This window comes from Pseudopipra pipra, chromosome 14 (genome assembly GCF_036250125.1).
Source record: "Pseudopipra pipra isolate bDixPip1 chromosome 14, bDixPip1.hap1, whole genome shotgun sequence".
Classification (NCBI taxonomy): domain Eukaryota; kingdom Metazoa; phylum Chordata; class Aves; order Passeriformes; family Pipridae; genus Pseudopipra; species Pseudopipra pipra.
The window spans coordinates 18,936,878-18,949,863 of record NC_087562.1 but is presented as its reverse complement, the minus strand read 5'-3'; the positions used below and the strand labels follow the sequence as shown (position 1 = coordinate 18,949,863).

The 12,986-nt window shown below is 40.4% G+C and overlaps 1 protein-coding gene across 1 annotated transcript in view; it reads left to right on the top strand.

Moving 5' to 3' along the window:
• LOC135422230 (transcription initiation factor TFIID subunit 4-like) overlaps positions 1 to 12,986 on the top strand; it is a 146,726-nt gene that overhangs the window by 98,504 nt on the left and 35,236 nt on the right. The window contains exon 14 of the mRNA XM_064671298.1: positions 3,371 to 3,493. Within this exon, the coding sequence (XP_064527368.1) occupies positions 3,371 to 3,493 (123 nt within the window). The remainder of the gene's footprint in view (positions 1 to 3,370; positions 3,494 to 12,986) is intronic.

Genomic DNA, 12,986 nt, shown 5'->3' with positions numbered 1-12,986 from the left:
ATCTATTAGACTGCATTTCTGACCTGCACCTCCCAGGAAACGAATACTTACTCCAGTGCAAAATTTCTTATTCTGCAAAGCTTGACAACTTCTTCTGAGATCACTCTGAGCCAGTTGGCCCTCTCTTAAATATTCATCAGACTTCTGATAATTGTGATAACCCTTATAGGCTGGCAAGCATGGCAAATTAGCAAAAAGATGATTGATCTTTTTTTATATGCAGTTTTATCTTCAACCTTTCCTGGATATATGTTATACTATAGTAATAATTTCTTCTCTAAGGTATTTGCCAGTATCTGGATTTGCACATCTATTTACAGTTGCCTTGAAGCCTCATAATTACAATACAGCTGAAATGTCCATTTTCTTTCCCTGACTACAAATAGGGATCAATCGAATTTTAAATGACTGCTTACGGGCTGGCTTCCGATCATGACCTTTGTAAATGATTAGAGCTCACCACTGTTGCTATCTACCTTGAAAGGGTAAGCGGGCAGGTCTGTCTAACTGGCATTTAATCTGGAAGAGAGCCAAAGATATTTGAGCTAAAAACCTAATATGAGTTGGCAAAGAGAAGTATGTATAGACCTTTGCACTATTATTTAGATATTTTTCTGCGTTTCTTTTTTGTATTTAGGAAATTCTTTTCTCCTCTAGATGCAATATGTATTTTTAGATAATGTTAAGCTGGAGTTATGGTAATAACTGAAGTTGCAGAATATATAGCATAAAAATGCGAAAAATGGGGTTTCAAACTTTTAATTACTGAATTCACTTCTTCTGAAGAATGTAAAAACATAGAATGGTTTGGGTTGGAAGGAACCTTAAAGATATCTAATCCAACTCCCTGCCGTGGGCAGGGACACCTTCCACTATCCCAGGTTGCTCCAAGCCCCGTCCAACTGGGCCTTGGACACTTCCAGGGATGGGGCAGCTGCAGCTTCTCTGGGCAACCTGTGCCAGGGCCTCACCACCCTCACAGGGAGAAATTTCTTCCTTGTATCTAATCTAAATCCACTCTGTTTGAAGCCATTTCCCCTTGTCTGTCACTACATGCCCTTGTAAAAAGTTCTTCTCCAGCTCTCTTGTAAGAGCCCTTTAAGTGCTGGAAGGCCGCGGTGAGGTGTCCCCAGAGCCTTCCCTCCTGCAGGCTCTCAGCCTTTCCCAGTTCTCTCAGCCTTTGCTCATGGCTCCAGCTCTCTGGTGGCCTCCTCTGGACTGGCTCCAGTGGGTCCATGTCCTTCTTGTGTTGGTGGCCCAGAGCTGGAGGCAGCACTGCAGGTGGTCTTGCCAGAGTGGCGTAGAGGGAAAGAATCCCCTTCCTGAAAGAATTCCTGAAGGAATTCCCTGCTGCCCACGCTGTGGGATGAGCCCAGGGCAGGGTTGGCTTTCTGGGCTGCCAGTGCACACAGCTGGGTCGTGTCAAACTTCTAATCCACCAACACCCCCAAGGCTTTCTCCTCAGCCCGTTCTCCACCCAGCCTGTGTTTTGGCTTGAGGTTGCCCCAACCCAGATGCAGGACCTTGCACTTGGTGTTGAACTTCATGGGGTTTGCAGGGGCCCAGCTCTCAGGCCTGTCAGGGACCTTCAGGATGGCATCCCTCCCCTGCAGCGTGTGACTGCACCACACAGCTGGGTGCTGGCAGCACACCTGGAGAGGGTGCATCGATCCCACTGCCCACGTCATCAACAAAGGTGTGAAAATGTGCCAGTCCCAATCCCGACCCCTGAGGTCACCAGTTGTCACCAGTCTCCATGTGGACATCAGCCATTGACTGCAGCTCAGAACAGCTCCTGGGGGTGTTGGTTGACAGCAGCTGAGCATGAGCCCGGGTGTGCCCACGTGGCCAAGAAGCCCAAGGGCATCTTGGCTTGTGTCAGAAATAGTGACCAGGGCAGTGACCGTCCCCTGTGCTGGGCCCTGCTGAGGCCACCCTGGAGCACTGTGTTGGGGTCTGGGCCCTGATGCACTGACCTGCTGGCTGCAGTTCCTTTGTGCTGCTCTTCAGGTGCTCTTGGGTTCCCCTGCAGTCCCTCCTCAGGCTCTGGGCGTGTGTTGGCCTTGGCATCTTGGTAGGGGTGGGATGGGCCTCCACTGGCAGCCTGAGCTGAAAGCCCTCCCTGGGGAGCCTGTGGCCAAAGCTGTTCATAATGCTGGGTCACAAGTATGTTGCACTGCTAAATGAATAAATCTGAAAACTGTGCTTAATGGGAGGCAGGAGGTGGACCTGCTTTTTCTGGGCAGACAAAAGTGCCCGACACTGGCACTTTTTAGCTTAAACCTCCTTTCCTTTTAACATCAGCCAAGATCATTCAGGCTCTGCTTGTATGTGCAGGTCACATGTAGGTGATGGCTGAGACACTTCTATCTGTGCTTGTCAGTTCAGTTTTATTTTAATGAAGAGTTGTGCCTGTATCAAACATTGTTTTAATACCACCACTGAATTTCTTGAGGTGGTGTTCTGTGTGTTGCTGCTGAAGCAGGAACAAGTATGACATCAGTGGGATTAGAAAGCAACCACCTCCTCACAACTTATTGAGGGGTTTTGCAAACCCAAAGTTTTGAAATTAATAAGAATTGTTGCTGAGAGCTATGAATGCTTTTATCTAATTAAAATAATATACTGCATTACCTAATAAATTACTCTTGTGTAGTATTGATGATCAGAATATTTATTAAAGTGATAGTGTTCATGGGACTCTGACACTTAGATTAACTCCTTGAAAGGATTATACAGTTTATGGTGAAGATCCAATCTTCCCTCTCTTGTGCTGGCCGGAGTATTTTCTCTTATTTTCTGTAGCATGTTACTTTGTTACATAGAGCAGCTGGCACATTGTTTAATTCTTAGCTTCAAACCAGTCAAATGTGTTCTTACCTAAATCTTAATCCCAGAAAGCAGTTGTAGATTTGGGTTGTAGAGGTTTTGTGTCAGTATTACCTTCAGCTAGTGTTTAGGTAGAGGTGTTTTATTAATTTAGATTTTCTTAAAGAAAATATTGAGTATTTGAAACATTTAAATATGAGATGAAAAAAAATTTTCGTAATATTTGAATGGGCATTTACATTCTTCATGTCAGTATTAAACTGGAGATGTGTAGTTAGTATGTAGTACTTGCTAAGGCACTTTTTAATGAGAAGGATGGAGCTTCCAAAATCAGTTGAGTTATTTGGAAGCAGAAATCCTGTGAAAAGTCATGAGAACTTGTGTATCTTCATTATTCCTCTAGGAACAGTGGCTGGGAACAGCAGGGTGCTGTCAGGGGTTGGTCATGTGTGACTTCTGCCTCATGCTTACAGGTCCGAAAATAACATTTCAAAGTGACAACAGAATAAAAACTAAAGTGAGTTGTTCCTCTCTCTACCAGATGCAGCAACAAGAACTGGCCCAGATGAGGCAGAGGGATGCCAATCTCACAGCACTGGCAGCGATCGGTCCCCGCAAGAAACGGAAGCTGGATACCCCTGGACTGCTCTCCATAGGAGGGGAGGTATGTGCCTGTATAGAGTGAGAGAGATTATTGCTCCTAAACCTCGGAGGAACAGCTAGAGTTGCTTCTTCTGGTTGTTTTCAGTGCACAGTGTAACTTGAAAAGGCACATTTCTCAATTAGAAGGACCGTGAGTCCAGTTTATCTTGCCGCAGTTAAAATGCCATCTTCTCTTAGTTGTATTTTCAAGTATTAACTGTCAGCAGATAATTAAAGAATATTTTAAAAATATTTGAATGGGAAGTGTAGGTCTTAAACTACTCACTGCCTTTGTACCTGTTTTCTGCTCTGCATAATCCAAAGGAAAATGAAAAAAAAAAGAGTAGGGAGTGAAGAAGTATCCAGAAAAATATAACTGTAGTCTCACAGTTGGAACCAAGAGCTTGTAGTAATACCAGTAAGTGTGGCTTTGTGACAAATATGTGTCAAAACTTCTTACAGAATGTCAGGTTGTCCCCCACCCCTGCAACGATAAGCTTCTGATCATGCTCAGTTGTATGACATTTCAATGAGAAGACCGTGCTCAGAAGTAGAAGCAGATTTGTTAGCATGATTCTCCTGTTATCTCAGATGGAGCAGTAGCTGTGCTGCACAATGGAATGCAAGGTCATCCAAAGCCTGGTGTGTGTTAACCAAGGGGCAGAACTGTGGTGACAGGGCTGCAGGACCTTGGGTAGCTGGGAAGAGCCCTGTGTTGCTCAGCACAGATACAGTTGGGTGCTTTTGTTCCTGCTCTGCCTACACAGTGGAGTCAGAGGAATTCTCCCTATTATATGCCTGTTCTGAGGAAAAGGCAAACATTTTGTTTTGAATAACTAAACTAACAGTTTTGGCTCAGACATTTGACTGTCTAAATGCCAGGCATTTCCAAAGGCCTTTTTGTTTCCCATTTTGGACAGCTTTTATCTGACTTCTCTCTTTTCATGTGCTAAGATTAGTGCTAGGGATTAGCTGAGCTAGGAACAGAAGTGGATCTTGTTTACATTCTAAACTTGACTTAGGACTCCAAATATGTAGGAGGTGCTCCTGTTTCTGGTGAAATTAGTTTCAGACTAAGGGAGCTCCCTGTGTTTTGTGTTGTCCTGTTATTCCCTCCTTGTCATATGTTTGGTAAATAATTTTGTTCTCCATATGCACCTGAAAGAAATCTCACACCAACAGGCCAGAAGAAGCTTTATTAGAAGCTCAAGTGGACGGTGACAGCTTTGGCTGTCACTCATTTAAAAATAATTTGAACCTTCTAATAATACATGGATCCTTTCAGATTTTACCAAGTGTACCTTCCCTGCTTGTCTTCACTTGACCAAGGGAATATTTTCTCCCAAGTATCAGAATTTGATTTTTATTGTCTATTGGCTCTTTTTAAAAAAAATGATCCTTTTGTAAGCTTTTACAGTTTGATAGACAAAACTGTGGTCACCTTCAGTGAAACATTTTATTCAGAGCTCTCTGCCTGAATGGGTTATTGATGAACAGCTTCCCTCTCTCCCTAGAAGCTCCTTATCTCCTAGTACAATGCTTCAAGGAAAGATAAAGGTCTGTGGCAAATTTCAAAGGCTTCTGGAGATTTTTGCTTCCTTTTGCTGCTCACCTCTCCCAGATTTTGCTAAACAACTGTATTGTTCAATTGGCAAATGATCCTTGGAGTTTTTGCCGATCCATGGATTTCCTGGAGCCATGAATTGTGTGCCAGTTCAGACAGAATTGCTCCTGTCCCGCTTCTCCCAGCTTCTAACCATCCTGGCCAGCTCACAGAGATGCCTGGCTGCAAGCTGATTTCAAGGTCTTGGATGCTGTATTTGCATTATTCAATGTCTTTTCTGGGGAACAGGACCTAAAGTGCTGTTAGAAGCTGTCACACAAGTTGGCTGCTAGAAACTCCCTTTCTGGTATTCTTCTGAGCTCATTTTAGGGCTGCTATGCAGAAATAAACTCAACTCCTCCAAGATGTTTTACTGTAAAAGGTAGTGAAATGTTGTATTTTTTGTCTAAGACTGTCTGATATCTCTTCTTTGGATTTCTGGAGATTATAAACATTGTTATGAGGCTGTTCTGTGGTACTGACATCCACCTTCAGATCTCTGACCTCCACTGTGGTCTATGACACTGATTTCTCTAAGCAATTTCTAAGCTGCTTAAAGCCCTTGCTACTGATAATCTCTGCTAGCAAGGTCTGACTTGGCCACAGCTTCCTTGGCCTGCCTTTTTTTTTTCTGAGTCAAAATAGCCAGTTTTTGAATTGAAGTTGCTAATCTCCTCATTAATCTTTTTTTACTTACATGTCTGCTTTTGTTGCAGCTGAGACACTGCCCATATGCTGATGCAAAAGGAAATAATTTACAAATCATCCCACCCTGGCATGGTACATTTTTCTCCCTTTCTGAACTAACTCTTGTTTGATATTTTACTTTGTTGCATTGGCCATTTTTCAATGAGAAGTGTTGGGTTTCAGTCCAGCTTCTTGTTTTAACAGAAATACCAGCTCACAATTTCTCTTTGGAAATCGGATCTTTTTAATGATACCCTTTTGATCTGAGCAGGAGGTCAATTTAGGGGCTACTGATGGATATTCTGTTTAAGACAAAAAGCTGATGGAAAAGCTTAGTGTTTCTGTGTTCAAGTACTGGTTGTGGTATAGAGAGAAATCTCTTCTACAGCTTTTATAAATGTGAAAAAGCCTGTACTCATAGTTGCCTATATTTTCCACCAGCACTTTGTTCAAGAGTGTTTTCTTTAAACCTGTTCTCTGTCTCACGTTGCCAGTACTCATTTGGACTTCCTGGCTCGTTTTCAAGCCATAGCTAAAATAGACTTTTTTTTTGGATGGCAGGATTATCATAAGACCAGGCCCATCATTTTTCTCTTCTGTACTACTACAGCTAACTTTTTTTTTGATTACTTTTACTTGGGGACATGGAAAATGGGCAGTTTTGGAGTGAGGTTATTTTTACATGCTTTTTTAAAAATTTATTTTTTTTCTATATGCCACCACCATATAAAAATGCCTTTCCAAAAAACCAGGATAAATATTTTCTGGAAAAGTGGATGAGCAGGAGCTGGATGTTCTGAAATGACACTGCCACCAGGTGTGTGACCAGGTGCAGACTGTCAGTAGCCTGAGCCAATCTGACTGTGACCCCGATCCCAGTCCCTGGTAGTGCATTCCTGCCTCTTCCCTTGGATTGGCTCTGGCTCTTGTTGTACCCTGAGCTAACCCATTTCCATGTGATAAATAGGAAGAAGACTAACCTAACAACAATAAAAAGTGAATAGTTCCTGCTTAGCTTGTTGAAGCAGTTTGGCCCAGAGCCCAGTGAGCACTGGAAAGGAACTTCCAGCAAGACAGAGACAGCAAACGTGAGATCACCTGCACTTCATTCGCTTCCTTTTTAGTGCCTTTCTTGTCTTCTCGTATTTTAGATGATCTGCTGCAAACACAGCTGCCTCTGTAGCAGCAGCAGCTCATCAGTAATTCAGCCTGCTTATTATTATAATGTGGTTTAGATCAAGAGGAAAAGAGAAGAGGTAAAGAGAAACGAGATACCTTTGGAAGGATTCAGCTTCTCTGCCTTGCAGTTGAAAATATTGCATTTGCAGAATTTTTTAGGGACTTTTCATTTATTTAATAACAGTAGACAAATTTTTTTGGAAAAAGTTACAGCTTCTTGGAATTGAATGCATGATTATCAAGTTGGGTATCTAACAGTCCTGAACCATGTGCAGGGACACACATGGTACCCCTGCAGTGGAGGCAGAGAGAGGGCAGTGGGTCACATATACAGGTTACAATGTACAAAGCAGCAACCACTTCAGCTCTTTAGTGAGCATCCTTAGGCACCTCTAATGTCAGATTAAATATAGGAAGTTTTGAGTTGCTTTTGTTTACCTGAGTTGCTTTTTGTTTGATTTCAGATCTATCCAGGTCACATTTTCAATGGTTTTTTTCTTGAATTGTAAGGCTTTTAAGAGTTAGGATTCAAATTTGGTTTTGTTTATGAAATAGGTATTTTCACATAATTGTGAGAGTTAAAGCTTTAAGAAAAGGATTAACCATCCCAAGATTGGGTCAGGTGGCTTTTACAAGTTAAATATCTGGGTAGTGCTAAGGTGGCATGAATGCAGAATTTGCATATTTCCAAGTTCCTCATTTTTTATTATGGAATTAAAGTGTAGAATTTAAATGCAAATATTTTGCTGTATTTAATAATAATAATAATTTGCTTTTTCATTGAGACCTATGGCTAGTACCCCAAAATACATAAATACAGAGTATATGTTTGAAATATCTGAGGGTATAATTTGTTTAAATATCAAGTGAAAGCCCTCTCCTGGTACTTGCTGGCACAGATGGTTTTTGAATACTGAGCTTCCAAAGGCAGCTTCAGGGCTAGTTCAGTGAATCACCACTTATTGAAGACAGTCATTTTAGGGATAAGAAAAAACCCTCTTTCTCACAGCAGAAGAGCAGTCATCTTAAGAATATGCAGCAGAGTATCCCAAACACCATCTTTCAAAATGTGCAGGACCATATGTTGGGCCAGTGCTCAAGGGAGATCTGATCCTCTCTGTGTTTGCTCATCCAGTATATTCCAGCCATTATAATAGTCCAGAAGGATAATGTTCTTGCAGACCTGGAAAGTCCCAAAACTACAGTGATGTTTTGTGTGGAGAAAAGCTAATTACTGAAGTGATTTGGAAGCGTATTTCGGGTACGAGGCACCACATTTTTTAATTAAATTAATCTTTAAGACAATTTAATTTGAGTATTTTAAAGCTGTTTTCGTGTTTAGGTTTTGTATAAAACATGATTAAGGTGCTGGTTGTAAGTCTGTGTTATACCAGGGGCCTCCCAATGCAGGCATAAGAGAAGTTAATTAATACTCCTGTCTATCAGGTCTTTATGCCATTAGTAACTCCTGATTTCTAAGTGAAAATGTAAGGATGGATTCATGACTATTTGAGAAGCACTGTGACATAGTTGGGGAAAAGTACTTTTGACTGCAGTCTCTTTTTAGTTACCCATTGCTGAACATGACTAATTTGTTTGCACCATTAGAGCTGACATTCTCACTTCATCTTGGGTTATCCACAGACATTTCAGCAATTATTTCCTCAAGTTTGTTGTCAATATTTTAACAATATCAAGAAGAATCAGGATACTGGGCAATTTGCTCTTTGGAATAGGTCAGACATGAGCTGTGTCTTGGAAAGCCTGGCTTGGTTTCCTTCCTTTCTTGCCCTTTTAAACAAAAAGAGGTGTACAGTGTGTCCTGCAGAAGTCTTTGTTACAGAGGGTTGTGCATTGGCTTCTCCCCAAAGTATCTGCTCAGCGAATATCACACACATTTAGAAGGTGATTCATCAGCCAATATATGAGGGATAACTGCTTCTGACAGATCCCAAAGAACCAGAACCAATGAATAGTCTTTTATTTGGGGGAAAAACACCACTCAGTGGGATTGCCATTCTCTGAGCAAATCTTTGGGCTGTTCCCTCACCTTTCTGGCACTAAAGTTAATTTTATGGCATCCACTTTCAAAGGTGCTTGGAACAACTTGTTCAACAGCTCAAGTCTCAGCTTAGTCTTCGTGCTGTATAGTTGGTCAAGATATGTTTAGAAAGCACTGGAATCTAAAGATCCTTTACACTGCTTAAGCTTGAGTTATATGAGAGCAGATACAATAGACCAGAACACCTTTTGCAAGCATTTATGGTTCAAGAAGTTAAAGTTTGTTTTTTGTGCTTTTAAAGCCTGTTAGACTGAGAGCAGAACAGGAGGAATTTTTATGATTTATTGTATCATTGCCTTTTCAAGCACTCTTTGCTCCATGTATCACTGCCATGATAAAATGCAGTGGTTCTCTCAGACCTGTGTTGGTGTAGGATGTCACTGCTGCTGACAGTTATGATTTCATTTGAGGTATCCCAAAGCTGTCAGTTAAATGTATGGGTTTGGATTTTCAAGGAGACAGAAGAAAGGAGTCTGTCCTTACTTTTTTTCTTCCCATGGAATTACATGCATACTACTTTATGAATCTTTGAAAATCTCAAGTTTAGCTTTAACTTCTGTGGCTTGTTTTGCTTCCTGTTTTCAAAACTGTCTAAATATTAAAATAGTTCACAAGAAATATGTTAATACCTATTTGAAAATCAGTCTTTTGAAACACTATATAGATGTTATCCTAATTAGGAATTGCACACATTTTTCTTAAATAAATCAGATTTCATTTTAAAAACCAATTGCCCCAACGATGAAATTTCATTTTTAGAAATTTAATTTCAAACCGTGTTTTAGCCCATGATGAACACAGACTGGTTTTTTTAGAATTCTGATTTTATTTTGTGAAACAAGACTCGTAAAGATTACTCTAATGCATCCTACAGACTTGGCAGTAAAAAGTAGGAAGGCATTAAAGATGATGGCTAATGCTGTGTTTACACTGATGATTAATAATTGTAATTTGGAGTGAATGTGTAGAAATACACTTCCATGCCTGTTGCAAACAGGCAGGAATACAGACAGTGAGTCAGGAGAACATTTGTGCATGGATCTCAGTTGACAGGAGGAAAAAGCCAGGCAGCAGTGCAAGAAAACAGCAAGTGGCTCTGTGCCAGGAAAAACATTCTTTTTTACTGGGAGAGCAGGTTTCCATACTGTGTGTATGTTCCTTTGATCTGTGTAACACAAAATATTCTGACACAGGTTCAATGATATTAATCATTTTTCCTTATTGGCCAAGACAAATTTGATTTTTACTTCATTTGGAGATGGAAGTGGTAGTTGATCCCACCTGGCTGCCTGATGTTGATCTAGCACACAGGAGGAGACCATGAGAGCATTTCTTTCTCTGCTTTTCAAAGACTTTCTTACTGCATTCTCACTTAAAGTGTTTTGATTTCTTTTTTTTTCTTTCTTTCTTTTTTTTTTTTTTTTAATGGAAATCCTCCTTCTTGGTTACAAAAGAAAAAAATAAATTACTGCACTTTTGAAAAGAAAATAATTTTAGCAATGTGGTCATATTAAATACAACTCTTTAATTTATGGATACTTTATAAATATAGTGTGTGCAGCTTATTAGCATGGAAAATGAGAACTTAACACCATGACTTTGGAGTAGTTAGTAGTTCATCCATTATTTGTCAGTCCCAATGGAGGTTTGCTGCTGTTCCTGGGAAGGTAGTGTTCCTCTTGCAATAGGCAGCTACCTTGAGGATGTGTGAGGACAGAGGGTGTGGGAGCTTCTTTTTTGGGGGGAGTTAGTTTTTGGTTGTGTTTTTCTGTATTTTCAGTTGTCTTCTCTGGTTGTCTTCCTGATTTTCAGACACTGAAGGATAAAATCTGTTTTGCAGCCTTTGTTTTTCTGACACTTATAATTACAGAATTTTTCTTTCTTCTGGCTAAATAAAACTGATAAGACTAAGAGAAAGTCTGGAGGGTTTGCCCATTGACTTTAGAGGGTAAGGCCCAAGGTGCTGTGACATTTTTTAGATGTCACTGAAAATAATTTTTAAAACCTGACCAGAAAATTTTCAGGGTGTAACTTTTCAACATATACATGGAAAAAATTATACCTGTATCTTAAAGTGGCAGTGCTTCTTGTTTCAGTGATCCTTCTCTAGAGGAGTCAGAAGAATCATCAGATAGATTAACTTCCTTCTCCCTTCCATCCCATTCAATGCCAGGTACATTTTGTGGGAAATTTTTTTTCCTTTTTGCCTAAGAAATTCTTTACTGAAGCTGAGGTTTGGGAAAAGTCTAAAGAACTTGAAATGTTTTAAGATGCACATTTTTTGGATATTTTCAGCCCGATTCTTTGATAGGAAGTCAAATGATGTATTGATCATACAGACAGCAACAGTTGGGGTCACATTTTTAGTTTACCCCGAGCCTTTAGGCAAAGAGTCTTGAACTTCAGACTTTTAATGTAAACACTCTACCTAGGAGTACTGAACAGAACTTATTATTATTTTACCTGATGTCAATTGTAGAACCAAGCCACTCTCCAACTGTGTGTCCCCTAAAGGGACCTTCCCACCACTGTGCATTATGCTACAGTTAAATGTGCTCTTACAAAATCCTATTGATAAAAAAGTAGAGGTTCTCGAATGAAAAAAAAAAAACCAGCAAAAAAACTCCTGACAGATAAACATTTCATTCAGAACTTACTGTGTTATTATGTATACTAAAAAATTATCCCTTCATCTTAAGTAGTCCCAATCGAAAACAAGCTCAGTGTGTAAGAAAGAAAAATGAAAACAGGCCTTTCATGGCCTCCTTTTACCATATGCAAGTCTTCCAAGATTTTAATGTAAGTCAGAATGTTTCCTTTATCAGTTTGTGAGTGTTTCATGTGTGCATATTATATGTACATGTGCACAAAATGTAAAGCCAGGTCCCTACTACAGGTTTCATGAATAATGTCATCATGAAATGACACAATATCAGGAGTTTCTGGTGCAAGCAAATTTATTGTGAGCAACTTTGCTGTTCAAGGAACATGATGTATTTTTAATGTCTGTGATCTGTTCTCAATTGTAAGAGTCTTTTGAGCAAACCCTTGTTTCAGTTGGAAATGGAAGCTCACACTTCTTTCACATGCGCTGACCAATCTGCTGCTGTCCACATTCCTCCTTCACAGTTTGGCTACAATTTGCCAACGATAAAATGGAAGGTGGGGCTCAAATATTTAAACTTTGAGCTGAAATGAGCCTCTCAGCTTTGTTAAAAACTGTTCCCAAGAGGCGTGAGCAGCGTGCACTGCACATCCTTCCCTTGGAAGAGCCATGGCACAGTGAGTCCTGTTTGGCCACATTCACGAGAAGTTAAAGAGTTTGAGCTCCAAACCTGCAAGGACTTGTGCACATGCTTAACTTTAAGCAGGGTGGTTGGTTTGTTTGAAGTCAGTAATGTGCCTCGTGTAGAACATTAATTACATGCAATAAGCTTTTGTTGGAGCACTGTGTACGTCGGTGTTCCTGTCAATCTCCTTGTCTTTCCTACTCTGGTTCTGATGTAGGAAACCACTTTATTTTCTATTTTTTTCCTATGGTAAACCCAGAGTTTTCTTTTCTAGAAATTAGCATCTTGCATGCTTTAGAAAAGTCCTGTGCTGTTTGACCACAGAGGTCTGTGGGGCTATCAGTGTGTGTTAAATGCAGGTTTATGAAGTTTCCCAATGTATCTTGAATATTACGGGCAGTGTTTTGCTTTCAAAGAAATAATACAGTTAAACCAGCTGATAGTGGGATCTTCGTCTTGGTGTTCCTTTTGTTACACACTCTGTTCTAGTGAGTGACTAGGAAAAAAGGGGTTTTTTGTTTTTGTTTTGCCTGGAGTCAAACAGGAGCATGCTGGTTAAAGGGATTCTGTGGGGGCTGGAGAGGGCCTGAGGGAACTCGGAGAGACATCTACCACCAGCAGCTTGTCTGTTCAAGCTAATTATAGCTAGGGTACTGTTTACTTTAGTGGTGTACTCCTTATTTATTAGTTACTT